The following is a 15342-nucleotide window of genomic DNA, read 5'->3' on the forward strand; positions in this document are numbered from 1 at the left end:
CACAGAGGCCAGAGGGTATCAGAACCACTAGAACTGGAGTTGCAGGCAGTTGGGAGCCATTTAATGTGAGTGCTGGAAACCAAACCCTGGTCCAACCTGCTGAGCCATCTCTCCAATCTCTGACTTTGTTGTTGTTGTTTTGTTGTTATTATTGTTTTTTTTTCAGGGCTCCACCCATCTCTGCCTCCTGAGTGCTGAGATTAAAGGTATGTGACACCATCACCCTGAGCCTCTGAATGTTTTAAACTTACAATTAGAGAGCGGTTACTAACACAATGCTTCTACTCCTTCAATTAACTCATTAGCTTCTGAAATCTAAAGAAGAACAACGAAGCAAAGAGAGAAAGAAGCTTCTATCAAGATTTGCGCCTTACCATCTTTTTGTCTGAAGAGAATCCAACCGCGACCCAACCATCTGTGTCTGCACTCAGCTCAAACTCCACATCAGCGCCTATCATCCGGTAGCTAAGGAAGTAGTCACAGGTTTCTGCATTACAGCCTGGCTTCCCGTATCTGGAGGATTTGCCAAAAGAGACATTGTTCGTTCTACGTGATGTGATTCAAACACAAAAAGAGTATCCAGCGTGCAACCCAAGGGCGCTAAACAATGCTATGAACTATTGTTGCTTCCTGGGATCTCGGAAACACAGGTTCCTCTGCAGGGACCATGATAGGGCCAGCACCACTTCATAAGCAAACTGGAGTCCAGAGAAGGAAGAGAGATCAACTAGGTTGTATAGTGAAGTCAGAGCCTGCAACAGGCTTTGACCTGGATCTGTTCAAGTTAAAAACTTGTCAAGTTATTTTTTTGTTTTGTTTTGTTTTGTTTTTTTTGGTTTTTTGGAGACAGGGTTTCTCTGTATAGCCCTGGCTGTCCTGGAACTCACTTTGTAGACCAGGCTGGCCTCAAACTCAGAAATCCATCTGCCTCTGCCTCCCGAGTGCTGAGATTAAAGGCGTGCGCCACCATGCCCGGCTGTCAAGTTTTTCTTAATTAAAATGTAGAGTGACTATTTTCCCTTATAACTTTTCATAGTTAAAATACCACAGATTTAGACATAAAAACAGATATCCTGAAATTCACAGCATCTGTGTGACGATAAATGGTGGGATTTTCCTGAAAGGTTTTCTCTGCAGTGGTGCGGGTGGCGCATGCAGCACCTCTGACTGTACCGCAGGGGCCTTTGAGTGGAGAACATTCTTATTACCAACAAGGACTGATGGTCCAACTCCTGCGATTTAATCTCTTGGTCTGCTGCCAAAGCCACACTTGTACAATTCATATTTGACAGCATCATCTAGTATCTGACGAACACAAGTACACGACTTACTTATAAAATCTACTTGCCGATAACAAAGTCACAGCCAGAAGCTGAAACATAGCGTGTAAGGTCGTTCTCTAGATGGTAAGATTATGTATACACACATCTTTTTGAAGGGCACCACTAATTTCTTACAGAGGAGCAAGTGAGACGGCTCCACAGATAAGAACACCTGTCACCAAACTCGGTGCCCCAAGTTTGCTCCCTGAAACTTACATGGTAGAAAAAGAGAAGACGCCAGGAAGTTGTCTTCTGACCTCCACCTGAGTGCCATGACATAAGTGCACACACTTACATGTGCATATGTACATATGTGCATATGCATACACATGTAGGCATGTTCACTAAATAAATAAATAAATAAATAAATGTAACAAAAATCCTTACAAACGACTTATAGATTCTGGACCAGTGGGGACCAATAACTGGAAACCCCTAGTTAAGGAGCATTGTACTCTACCATTGTCAGAACAGAACACAATGTTGCAGTGGGGCGTATCCCATTGGTAAAGCCTGTGTTTGTAATGTACATGACCCTAGGCACAAAAGAGAGAACAGGAAAGAAAAGAGAGGGAGAGGGAAGGGGAGGGGAGGGAAAAGAAGGAAGGGGAATGGAAAGGAGAGAATGGGAGGGGAAGGAAGGAAAGCGAAGGGGAGGGAAGGGAAAAGAAGGAAAAGGGAGGAGAGAGGAGGGGAGGGGAGGGGAAAGGGAAGAAAAGAAGGGAAGGGAAGGGGAGAAGGGGAAGGGGAAGGAAAGAGAAGGAAAAGGAAGGGGAAGGGGAGCGAAGGGAAGGGGAGAAGGGAAGGAGAAGGGAAGAGAGGGCACTGTATCAATGGGTGGGAGGATAAAAGCATAGATGGCAGATGCCTGCAAGAACAAGACCCAGGGTGCTGAAATGTGAATGAGGAAGGAAACAAGATCATACTCATGTGTTAGCAGGGATACCCCAAGTAACAGGAAAAAGACATACAGTGTAGGCCACCTAGAGCTGGGGTGAAACATGTGAACGAATGAGGGAGGGGAAGAAGAGCAGAGAACAGTGTGACAGACCAGCCGCACTGAGCCAGCAGGCTATTAAAACTCCTTCTCAGTCACCACCGCCAGAATCAGACACTGCCCACCATTTTTGCTCGGTGCTAATAGTATTGGAACTTTTTTTACAGGTCTTCAAAAAAGCCTTGAAAGTCAATAAAGCTGGAGACCCCTGGAGTCGATGCTTGGCTCCTTAAACCTTGCGACCCGAGCAATCAACAAGATTAGCACTTCAGTGCAGTCTCCATAAAATCCTCTGAGAAGTTTCTACACTACTGCTCCCTACCGAGCCAGTTCACATTCACTCATTTTTATTTTCTCCATAACTGTCTCCATCTCTCTCTCCCTCTCTCCCTCCACCTGTCTTCTCTTCTCTGATACAGGGTCTTTTTCACTAAGTAGCCCAGGTTGGCCTCAACCCTTTGAGCCTCAGGCACCTGAGTGCTGGGATTACAGGCACATGCCAGCATGCTCACTTGGAGCCTGTCATGTCTTGATGGATTGCTACCAAGAATCACATAGGAACTCGCTCAAACCACTAAGCTACAATCATCGATGCTTAGCATCATGCATAATCCACAAGTCATGGCTATTTATTTGGAAAGGAATCGTTGGGGCTGGGAATGTAGGTCGGTTGGTAGAATGCTTACCCAGCATGCACTAAGCCTCAGCATTGCATAAGCTAGGCGTACACCTGTCATCCCAGAACATGGGAGGGGAAAGCAGGAGGATTAGAACTTTAAGGTTATCCTTGTTTGCAAATTTAAGGCCAGTCTGGGCTATAGGAGAACCTGCCTGTCTGGTTACATTTTTGTCGGTTTGACACAAGCTAGCGTCATGGGGAGAAGAAATCTCAACTGAGAAAATGCCTCTATCAGATTGCCCATAGGCAAGTCAGTAGGGCATTTTCCTGATTGACAACTAATGTGGGAGGGCCCAGCTCACTATGTGTGGTATCAGCCCTGGTCAGGTATTCTAGGTAGTAAAGAAAGCAGGCTGAACAAGCCATGAGAGCAAGCCAGTGAGCAGGACTCCTCCATGGCCTCTACTTCAGTTCCTACCTCCACATTCCTGCCACTTTGAGAGATGGATTGTGATATAATCCTTCTTGGCTATGTCTTTATCATGACCATAGAAACTGACTAGGATACTATCTTTAAGAAAAGAACATGCGGCAACTGAACACTAACCAAGCATGGTGGTTGTAATGCTCCCACTTGTAATGCCAGTATTACATAGGATCGTGAGAGTATCCAGAATTCAAGGACAGCGAGACCTGACTCAGCAAACAAAACCCTTGAGCACTGGATTTTCTTATTTGAGCTTTCTATAACCTTGCTGAAGTTAAAAGGGGTTAGGGGACAGACCACGTGCCCACATAGAGATGCCTGCAGGTTTGAATCCTACCCGGAGAAACTCAGTACATTTCAGAGCCTTAGTGATCAGACTCCCACCTCTACCTACCTGAAGCATCCCTTAGTTCTTCCACAGTCTTCCACCTTGATTTTGGCGAATGGGTCCACAGGAGGAGCAGTGGGGAAAGGGTAACCTGGACAGCGAAGACGAACGACGGTCAGAGAAGTCCAGTAACAATCCTCACAATGAGAGTTCTAAAGAATTCGGCTGCCTATTTCTATCATCACTGCCAGGGATGTTTGGGGACTTAGCAAAGGTCATTGATGAAATCTGACTATCCCCTTCATGAGGGCATCCTCGACTTTGAACTTCACCTTAGGTGGATGCTGTGAATGAGTGTGCTCCTATTTCATTTTCAAGCAAGCAACCAGGGACCAATCCTACATAACCACCTGCTTACCGCTGTCCGGCTAGGAGTTAGGACTTTACAACAGTGCACACACTCAGGAAGAAAGACAGATGATGACAAAGGCCTAGCTGTTAACTTGGTAGCTGGGTGATTCCACTTCTAAGTAGAATGGCGATTACAACTTCATCTCTCTGGGCCACCACTTACCATATTCTAAGTCCTTCCAACACACAGTGGTGAGCATTGTTCCTCTGAGATGACTTACACTGTAACGCCTTTAAGCAATGCTGGAGGGCAAGGCCACGGAGGCCTCCAGGTTCCAAGGGAAAAATCATTTTCACCTGGGGTGCTCACTCCATGTGTGCAGCAGCCATGTGTGCCTCATGCTACATTCTCTGCCCAGCCTGAGATTTGGTACTGGTCACTGATTGAACGATGGCTGGTGAGATGCAAGCTTCCTCCGATAGGCCCAGGCAGTGTAAAACCCACCCTTTTGATTTGTACTGCTTCTCTTCAGTGAAGTCTTACTTAGGTTAGCTTTAGACTTCTCACAAGTGTCTGCAGGCTATGCTTTCCTGGCACGAGTCTGTCTGCTGCTTCTACCCCAGACTTTGATCACTGGATCAAACAACCCCCTAAGTAACTGGCTCAAATACTTTAATTCTAGATTTACCCTATTTTGTACTAAAACCTACGTCATTTTCACTACTATAGACCACATCCTGCCTTAACAGGTTTTTAATTTTTCTCTTTGTATTTATTGAGCAGCTTTTCAATGCTACACATCATATTAAGCATCTTCATTTATGCCCTTACTCTTATTTGCCACTGAAGTAAGGTATTTTTTTTTTCCTCCAGAGTATTCAGTATTCATTCAGGAATGCAATGGCTACTTCCTTATCTGTCATTAAGACACTGGAGGTGACCGTTTCTTCCATTTTACTTCTGACTCAAGTTTTCCATCTTCTTCATTTGATCTGCCCCCCCCAACCCCGTGTGTGTGTGTGTGTGTGTGTGTGTGAGAGAGAGAGAGAGAGAGAGAGAGAGAGACTAAACTCAGAACCTCACAAAAAGCGTTTTCTCTGAACACCACCCCCAGATTCCCTCTTCCATTTTCAATCACAGAATTCTTAGTCATTCCCAGCATCTAGGCTAATATTGGCTGATGATAGATTTCCAGTTCAATAAATATCAGTTGTCATTATCATCCCTGGACTATTATGGCTACTAAAATGTTATAAAATTAACCAAGAACTAATAACCGTTGGGTAACATTGTCTTTTTTAAGAAAAATGGGTTTCTGGACACCAAATAAAAGCAAGTTTTGGGACATAGCTTAGGCAAATGTTCTGAAGTAGTTCATTGGGTTGGCAAAGGTCTTTGCTAACAGTGATTTTCTATTATATTGTGTGTTCGAAAACAGAACCAAATAAGAACGTGTGTTCTGTGGGCTGTGCTTTCACATCCATTTAAAAATGTTTCCACCCCAGAGAGGCCCCTTGGTCTTGCAAACTTTATATGCCCCAATACAGGGGAACACCAGGGCCAAGAACTGGGAGTGGGTGGGTAGGGGACCAGAATTGGGGGAGGGTATAGGGGACTTTCGGGACAGCATTTGAAATGTAAATGAAGAAAATACCTAATAGAAAATTGGAAAAAAAATGTTTCCACCCAATGTTGTGGATTGAATTAACAGGTTTAGAATACATTTTACCACTGTTTTAGACCACTAGACCCTAGTCTTTTGTTTGTTTATTGCTATCTATGTAAGCTGTCCCAAAATCCCAGACAACCTGGGCTTTGTCCTGGTTCCTGGAAAAGACACTCTAGAGCAACAGTTCTTTACCTGTAGGCTGCAACCCCTTTGGAGGTTGAACAACCCATTCGTAAGGGGTCACCAAAGACCATCAGAACACACAGATATTTACATCACAATTTATACAGCAGCAAAATTACAGCTTTGAAGTAGCAATGAAAATAATTTTATGGTTGGGAGTCACCACCACACGAGGAACCATATTAAAAGGTTGCAGCACTAAGAAGGTGGAGAACAACTGCGCTAGAGTCTTGAAATTGTAGTAGTAGGTGTGTCTTTACACATCGAGAGCCCCTTAGAGAGATAAGATGCATATAAATGCATTTGCTTAAATGTCCTCCAAGATTGGGACACGTAAATCACCTCCTGCCGTGGCTTGAATTGGAATGCCCCCACAGGCTCTATAGGTTTGTTTGTTTGTTTGTTTGTTTGTTTGTTTTGAAACACTTGCTCCCTGCTGGTGATAATGTTTTGGGAAGCTATGGAACCTTTGAGGAAGTGAAGCCCAGCTGGCAGAAGGAGGTTACCAGGAACAGGCGTTGGAAGGACCATCCCTCCTCCACGTGTGGGTCCACTGTGATGTGAACAGCCTCTGCCACTCGCTTCTGATGCCTTGAGTTGAACTGCCAGACCATGTCTATTCCACTACAATAGGTCGAAACCATGAAGCTAATGAATCTTCCCGCCCGTAAGCTGCTTCCGGTGGATCACAGAAAAGTAAATGACACATCTCTATCTGCTCATTTCCTCCAGTTGCAAAAAACATAAATGCCTTTACCCACATTTCCTGGGGGTCTATCTAGGAGATTTTCATTTCGTAACCCAGGAGAAACATGGCCAGGCTACCCCTCTAACTACGGCAAGCAAGCCCGAGCAGATTACTATTCGGAACAACTCTGGCTTCCAGTCCCCTGGCTCCTGTATGATTTTGATTGACTGCCCCAGTTTCTCCACATCCAAGCTCCACATGATCTCATTATTATTTTAATTTGGATTTCCCTGAGCACTGACAGACACAAATGTCCCTTCATATCTGTATTAAACCCTTGGGTTCCCTCGTCTGTGGGGTCGATTTCTGTAAACTTTGTTCAAACATTGTCATGGAAGTTTGTATCTATTTTATATATTTCATGATTGTTGGTCCCAGATGTTCCGAATTTACTTACCACCCTCCCAACAATCTTGATTTTTGTTTTTTGTTTGTTTTGTTTTTTCCCTACGATTCTTCTTCTTTTTTTTTTTAAGACCCAAATATTTAACTTGGATGAGGTTAAGCTAAGAATTTCTCTGCTTTTGGTTTGTGACTTTCAGGGTCTTGAGGGATTATTTTCTACCCCCCCCCCCATCAGCACGAGCCATTTCTCTCATTTTTTTACTTCTTACTGTTGTAATGCTATATTGATAGCACACTGAGAGCTTTGACCCACTGGGAATTTACTCATTATCTTATGTGAAGTGAGAAATCAATTGTATTTTTCTACTTATATCGATTTGTTTGGGTTTCTTTTTGCTTTGTTTTGTAAGACAAGAGTCTCACTATGTGTCCCTGGCTGACCTGAAACTCCCCATGCAGACCCAGCTGGCCTGGAACTCACAGAGATCCCCTGCTTCTTCCTGCAGAATGCTGAGATCAGAGGTACGAGCCACCACTCCCAGCTCTCTTTACATTGAATCAATTTTTTCTCAACATAATTTATGAGACAACTCATGCTTCCTCTGGTAATTTATGATAATAACTCCATTCCAGTTCATTGGTTCCTTCATGAACCTGGGTCTATTTCTAGATTTTCTGGTTTGTTATTTTTTGAAAGGTAGGACCATGTTATTTTAATTACTCAGCTTTCAACTGTGCCTTAATTATCTAGAAAGGCCAAACTATCTCACCAATTCTCAGGACCTGATTCTTCCGTGCAACGTATAGAAACCATGTGTGAAGTTCCCGTACAGAACTGGACTGGAAGACTGTGAAGAATTAATTGTCTTAAGTTTGAGATGAACTGTGAGTGGATGGAGGATTGATATATCTATAAAATCAGATTATTCTTTTCAAGAACATGATTCAGTCTGTTTATTCTCATCCTTTATATCCCTTAATAGTTCATTTTCTTTTCTCTAGATAGATAAAACCAGACCCTGTAGATCTCTGTTGCTACTTTGAGCCAGATCTTTGAGTGATTTCTTTCACATTCTCTGACTCGCTATTACTGGTGAGGAAGAGCCTGGGTTCCTAGGCTATGTTAATCTTCTAAAAGCTTTCCTAAAAAAGTCCAACTAAGTAACAAAACCAACAGTGGCCGCATAATGTACCATTCCCTGTGCATGAGATGTCTGAGATAGACAAATATTGAGACAGAAGGCTTCATGGTTGCCAAGAGCTAAGACAAGGGGAAACAAAAAATGCCTGCCTGCATGGTGTTGGCTCTAGGGAAATATGGTTTCTTTTCAGGGTGATCAGAGTGTTCTAAAATATGACTCTGGCAATAGCCGCATAAAGCCTGCGAGCATACTTTAGAACCACATCATGGCACGCTTTAAATAGGTACATGAACGCATGCATGCCCCGTGTACCTGTGGAGGTCAGAGGACAACTCCTGAAAGTGAGTTTTGGGGATCAAACTCAGGTTGTCAAGCTTGGTGGCCAGTGCTGTTAGCTGCTGTATCATCCCTAATGCTAATATTTTGACATACCAATATTTTGACATACGATGTTTTGATAGCTCAACAGAAGGCTATCATAATTTCCCTTATGATTTCTTCTTTACCTCTTTGGTCAATATTTTTCATTGATATTGTCCTTTGTGATCCTTTTATTTTCTTTGTTTTTGTTTTTTAGGGCTAGGAAATCAAACAGAGGGCGGAGAATGGCAGGTGGCACTCTGCCCCTGAGCAACATTCCCGATCACCCCTCCTCAGGCTTTCACTAACTTCACATTTCAGCTCACTATACTCAGAAGACATCTATGCATGCTATGTAGAGTCTCTGTAATCCTGACTTCCTATAACTAGTTCATGACAAATTTTAGAGGATCTTCCTGTGTATTCAAAAAAAGTATGGTTCTATATTTGTTTATATACTCATTTAAGTAACATTATTTATAGAAGTCAAACAATAGGTATCTTTTATTTTTACAATTTGATTTTTTTTCTAATGCTAAGGATAGTGTGCTGAATTTAACACATTTTGTTTGGATATTTATTTATCTACATATTTAATGTATTCCCTAATACCTATTATACTAATACATCTATATTATAGAATTAACATAATTACAGATTATTGCTTCGTGTATTTGGAAACACCATGCATGTGTTTGTTATAGATATATGCATGTATATATATATATATATATATATATATATATATATATATATATATGTATATATATAAAACACATATATATCAATAGTTATTTTTGCAGTACTGAGTAATGAAACCAGCACCTCATTCATGCTGAGTAAGCACGCTACCACTGAGCCACAGCCTCAGCCCTGGAAACTTACTTATTGGGTTCCTGATTTATTATTTCTTTCATCACTGCATAACATTATTTGTCCTTCACAGTCCAACTTTAATTATACTGTGTCAGATTTTGCTACTATCTCAATTCCCTTAAAACTCATTTTTGCCCCAAACCACCTTTTTTTTTTTACTTCTTCCAATATATTTGTATATTCAGTATATATTTATATGCATGATCAAAATTCAACCATAATATATTTCTCTCATCAAGTCTGGCTGCCACACTAACAAAGTTATGTTGTCACATCAAATGAGTCGGGATTATTTCCTCTTCCTCTGTCCCCTGAAATATGTTCAGGACACTGGCAAAATGGCTCCGTGAGTAAAGGTGTCTTTTGCATAACTTGAGTTTGATCCTCACAGCCCAAGTAAAGGTGGAAGGAGAGAACAACTCTATAGATGATCCCCAACCTCCACACGCACACCATGACACTCACATTTGTACAGCCCCTCCACCACATCTTGCACATGCATGCACACACACACACACACCTTTTTTAAATGTAAGGATGTTGTGTCCAAATGCATGTCTGTATACCATGGCTTATAGAGGCCAGAAGAAGGTATTGGGTCACCCAGGTCTGGAGTTAACAACTGTGAGCTGGGAACTGAGCCCAGGTCCTCTGGGAAAGCAGTCAGTACTCAGAGATGCTGAGTCATCTCTACAGCTCTACACATTTTTAAAGTTTATAAATATTTAGAGTGAGCACTATCTCTCACTTGAATATTTGGTAGGATTGAGCCTTGAACTTTCTTATTTGGAAGATTTGTTTTTAGTTGACTCGATTTTTTTTTCTTTCCTCCTTTTTTTCTTTCTTCTGTGGTGTGTGTTGTGCATGTGAATACATTTTTACATATCTGCAGGCATACATGTATGGGCACAACTGCTCATATGAATGCCAGAGGCTGACATCAGGTGTCACGTTCTGTGGTGAGGTAGGCTCTCTCATTAGACCCAGTGTGGTGAGCCAGCTTCCTCCATGTCCTCACCGTCTCTGGGCTGGGTAAGGACTTGACCTTCCAGGTCCCACCACCACCACCGCCCACCCCACCCAGCCAGCCCATCCTTCTCAGTTCCTTTGATTCAGGTTTTCTAATTCTTCAGTCAGATTCCTCCCTCCCCCCACCCCGCTGCCACTTTGGACAAGGTCTTGCTATGAATCCCAGTCTGCCTTCAAATTTGCAATCCTCTGGCCTCAGCCTCCCAAGTACTAGACAAACCAGCTTCTTATTAACTGGTTTTCTCGGCTTCCATTGTTATTGAATTCTGACCTACCATTAGACTTGCCACATAAAGTGTACAATTCAGTGCTTTTTACACCTCCAACAAGGTTGCACAACTACTACTATCTAGTTCGACAAAATTTCCATGGTGCCAGGTAGAGGCCAAGTGCCAGCCAGCAGCCTCTCTCTAGTCCTGTCTGTGTAGCCCCTGGCATCCTTCTGCTCCTACGGATTTGCTCATTCTGCCCATTGCCTGTCGATGGAAGCGTGCGGCCGGGTTTCTGGTTTCTTTCACTTAGCATAATGTTTCCAAGGTTCATCTACCCTGCAGCAGGCATTGAAACTTCATTCCTCTCTATAACAGAACAGCATCCCCACTGGACTGGTAGGCCGTATTTGTTTATCTGTTCGTCAGTTGGTAGGCATTTTGGTTGTTCCTACTTTGGGACTATTCTGAATCACGCAGCTGTGTAGACGGCTTTATGTGGATACATTTCCAATTCTCTTAGAATGCAACGGCTACATTATATGGTAACTGTACATTTTACTCTTTGAGGAGCTGCCAAGCCATTTTCCAAAGAGCTGTAATATTTTACATCCTCATTAACAATGCACAACAGGTCCAACTTCTCCACTCACTATTTTAAAAAATAAAAACCTTCAAATCCTCTTCTTGTAAAATGTTCAAGTACTTCTTCACCTTTCCTGCATCTTGACTCCCTGGGTATACTGACCTGTCTTCCTCAACGATGAGATATATCGGTTGAACTACCCAGATATGGCCCCCTGGCCTCTTTGAATTAGTTACCTTCATTTCCTCATTTATATCAGTTTGTTTGCTTGGTTTATTTCCTCTCCTCCAGGTCCCATCTTGATACCATTTTTCTCCAAATTGAAAACCTAAATGAAGATCTGGGGAAGTGCTTGCCACACAAGCATGAGCATCATCTAAGTTTGCTCCCTAGCATCCGTGTTGTCAAGCTGGTGTGGTCGCCCTTGCTTGTAATCCAGGCATTGGGAAGATTCGCTCAGGTAGTTCCCTGTAGCTAGCTGGACAGCCAACTAGTCTACTTGGTGAGTCCCACATCCCCAGAAGAGAAAACCTGTCTTAAAGAACAAAGTGGAGCTGGGAAGATGGTTCAGCAAGGAAAAGCAATCGATGTGCAACCATGAGGATCTGAGTCCAAATCCCTAGCACCCACGTAAAAAGCCAAGTACTGCTGCACATGCTTGCAACCCAGCAATGGGGTGGGGGTGGGGGTACAGGAGGATCATATGAGTTTGCTGGCTACCAGGCTATTAGCTAGAGACCTTTCCTCCATGGAACACGGCAGAGAATGATGAAGCATACTGTCTACCCTCTTCTTCTGGCCTCTACGTGTATAAATCACCCCAGGTCCATCAAAGCAAAATAAAAGTACAAGTTGGGTGACTCCTGAGGAACAACAACCAAGGTTGGCCTCTGGTCACAGCACGTGTGTGCATATATATACATACTTAAATACACATCTGTATATACACTGGTATACATACATATACAAAGCTTAAAGGAATAATATTACATTAGAGGGCTTTTTTATTGTAAAATTTCTTCTCTTTTCTCACATAGATTCAGTCTTTCTAGTAATTTTGTTTTAGAAACTAATTATAGCCACTTCTTTTCTTCTAATTTTTATTTTATCATCTCTGTCTACCAGATATTCCTATAAGAAGTTGGTTTTCTCATTTAATTTTATTTATTTACTTATTGTTTATGTTTGCAGTGTTGGAGGCTGAACCCTCAGCCTTGCACATGCTAAGCAGCCCTCTGAGCTCTACCCACACCATGCACATGCTAAGCAGCCCTCTGAGCTCCTCCCACACCATGCACATGCTAAGCAGCTCACTATCACTGAGCTCCACCTCTGCTACATCCACTCCAGTAGTGACAAGTGCGACAGTCCCCCCGAAAACCTGGGCGCTTTCACAAGGTGAAAAGTTCACGGAAACTTAGTCTCCTGGAATCGTGGTATCCTGTATAATGAATTCTCCAATGTCCTTGCTTTAGTTGGTAAACGGATCTGTGTGCTTTCCCTTAATATTGCTTTATTACAAGTGCTCCTAAGGATTGATATTTTGACATATAGCTAAGTTAGATTCTAGGCAGTCCTTGATCCGACCTTGGGCATAGATAGCTAAATCACTGACCTACACAGAAATTTACCATTATCTAGGAAGACGGAAGTTTGTGACCTAAAGAGGAACCAGAGTAGATACTTAGAACTATAGATAGCTGAGTTACACCCATACACACGTATTTATAATGGCCTAGGGGGAAGGTGGACTATACAATAGACTACATTAGGAACTATGGCAATGGCACGAAGCCCTTGCCCCTGGCTTCTAAGATTAAGTGGACCTTAGGTGGAGCTGTTTTTGATCCCAGTTGCTAACATTGAATTTTATCCTAGTTGGTTCCTGCCAGTTCTTCCATGTTTGCATTCCTCTGTTTTGTGTAAGAATCCAGTAACCTCTTTGTACCTTGCCGGTGTGTCACCCAACTTCCCTATTTTCTTCTGTATAAAAAATCTGATGCTTGATTTGACAAATTACATTCAGATCCAGCACTCTCTCTTGTGTCTGTGTCTGTCTGTCAATTCCCGCCGACTCTATGCCCATCTGTCTGAATCCCTGATTCCCACCGGTTGAGGGGGGCCGATTAGGCCCGGTCCGTGGCACACCTCCGTCCACTCTCCGCTCTTTGAGGCTCTTTGGCTTCCATTCTCATCTAATTTGTGGACTGTGTGTCCTTTTTCTGCAATCCCTTGAGCCCATTTTGCCATACTCTACTGAGTGGTTAATGGCTTTTGCTTTGCTATTTATTGCTTCTAATTAACTGGTTGGATCAGAGCCTTCAGGTATTCATTTAGCCCTCGATTCCGTGAAGTTTAAACCACAGATTGGCTGGTTATGCCATTCAGCTTCACCTCCGAGAACTACAACATCAGCCTCTTTCTGCGGCCACCTGAACTGTCCCTTCTACTTACCAGGGTCATATAATGCAGAGAGTATGTTGAGCAAGAGAAGTGGCAGGCCGTAAAGTCCTACATGGGTGCTCACACAGTAGTGCTCTGCCCCCTCAGGACCTGCAGCTTTCAACTGCCTAGAGCATCACTCTGAAACCCGGCATCTAAGGTGTCTTCATGAAAGCCCTCACTCCGACCTGCTCAAGTCCAGTTCCTAGCTCTTGCCAACATGGATCTTATACCTAGGCAGGCCGGACACCCAGCACTACCTACTGAACAGAGTCAGTCCACTGATCCAACGATCAACTGCTACTTTCTAGCTGTGTGAGTTCAGCCAACATTTGAAAAGAAAAAAAAGTGAGTAATTTCCCTTAACTCTTAAAAGGTGGAAGGAAACAGTAGTATCTAACTCACAGGATCAGTGTGCAGATGAAAATTAATGTAGGAAACCATCTGGCACACAGTAGGGACTTAGGAAAAGACAGTGAAGGCTGGGGAGATAACTCCCTCAGTGAAGTGCTTGACACACAAGCATGAACACTTGAGCTCATATGGAAAATCTGGGCTTGTTGGTGATACGTGTTTGTAATTCCAGTGCAGGAGGAGACAGACAGGCAGATTCTCTGGGCTCTCTGGGATGGATGAGCTCCAGGCCAATGAGAGAAAGAGAAGAAAAAAAAAAATAAGGTGGGTAGTGCCTGAGGAACATCATCCAAGATTGTTTTATGGCCTCCACATACATGAATAATAACACATGTGCCTGAGGGGCACACACACACACACATGCACTTGCACGTAGGAATAAATAGAACTTCGAACATAGCTCCAATAAATGTTCATGGAAGACTATGTTTACAGAGGACCCAGAGGAAGAATCAGACATGTATTGGTGGCATTAAAGACTTCCAGATTCATAGGGAGATAAGCTACACATTTACATACAGTGACTGACTAACATGGGAAGGACACAGGCTGATGAAAAATGTCCTACGCATGCTTCCATCCTTCTCTCTGCCTCTTTCCCTGCTCTTGCCACAACAGAAAAAAAATCTGGTCTTGAACCCAGGGTGAGCTGTTCATTGATTTGAATGTCTTGCAAATGGCCAGATCATTATGTCTTAATCATAAGCAATCATAAATGGGAGTTTTTGTTATCAGTCAAAGGGACGGCAGCTACTACCATCCTCAGACTCAGGCTCCTCTATCCTGAGCAGCTGACAGCAGGAGACTGGCACAGGAGGCTTCACTTTAAGGTTTAAAACGAAGGCAACACTCCATTTCCTGTTGCTTTTCCTCCTCAAAGAATACCTAGAGTAGTTACCCATAATCCAATGTTTTATATGCTCCTGTTGTTTGCAGCATCTATGTTCTGGGCTGGAAACCTACTTTGCAGAGTGATTGTAAAGTGTTCCTTGGGAGCTACTGTCACCTGATGTTGGCCTTCATAAAACCTGCTTATACAGTTCATTTGAAAGACCCACAACGTGAGGACTCCCTCACGTTCTGACTCAGGAGAGGCGACACCCCAAAATCACCCACAAGAAACGATCTTGCTGCAACTTGCAAGAGGATTTTTATTCGAGAGCGTTCTCGGGCCCATGGTCATACACCACGCAGGGGTAGAGGACCATGGCGCGCTGAGTAGCTGAGTAAGGGG

At 43.1% G+C, this 15342-nt stretch overlaps 1 protein-coding gene across 1 annotated transcript in view; it reads right to left on the reverse strand.

The window, feature by feature from the left end:
• Window positions 1-15342, reverse strand: part of Frrs1l (ferric chelate reductase 1 like) — a 29642-nt gene that overhangs the window by 11386 nt on the left and 2914 nt on the right. The window contains 2 exon segments of the mRNA XM_021161565.2: window positions 375-513; window positions 3820-3904. Coding sequence (XP_021017224.2) covers window positions 375-513; window positions 3820-3904 — 224 coding nt within the window.

Source organism: Mus caroli, chromosome 4, assembly GCF_900094665.2.
Source record: "Mus caroli chromosome 4, CAROLI_EIJ_v1.1, whole genome shotgun sequence".
Lineage (NCBI taxonomy): Eukaryota > Metazoa > Chordata > Mammalia > Rodentia > Muridae > Mus > Mus caroli.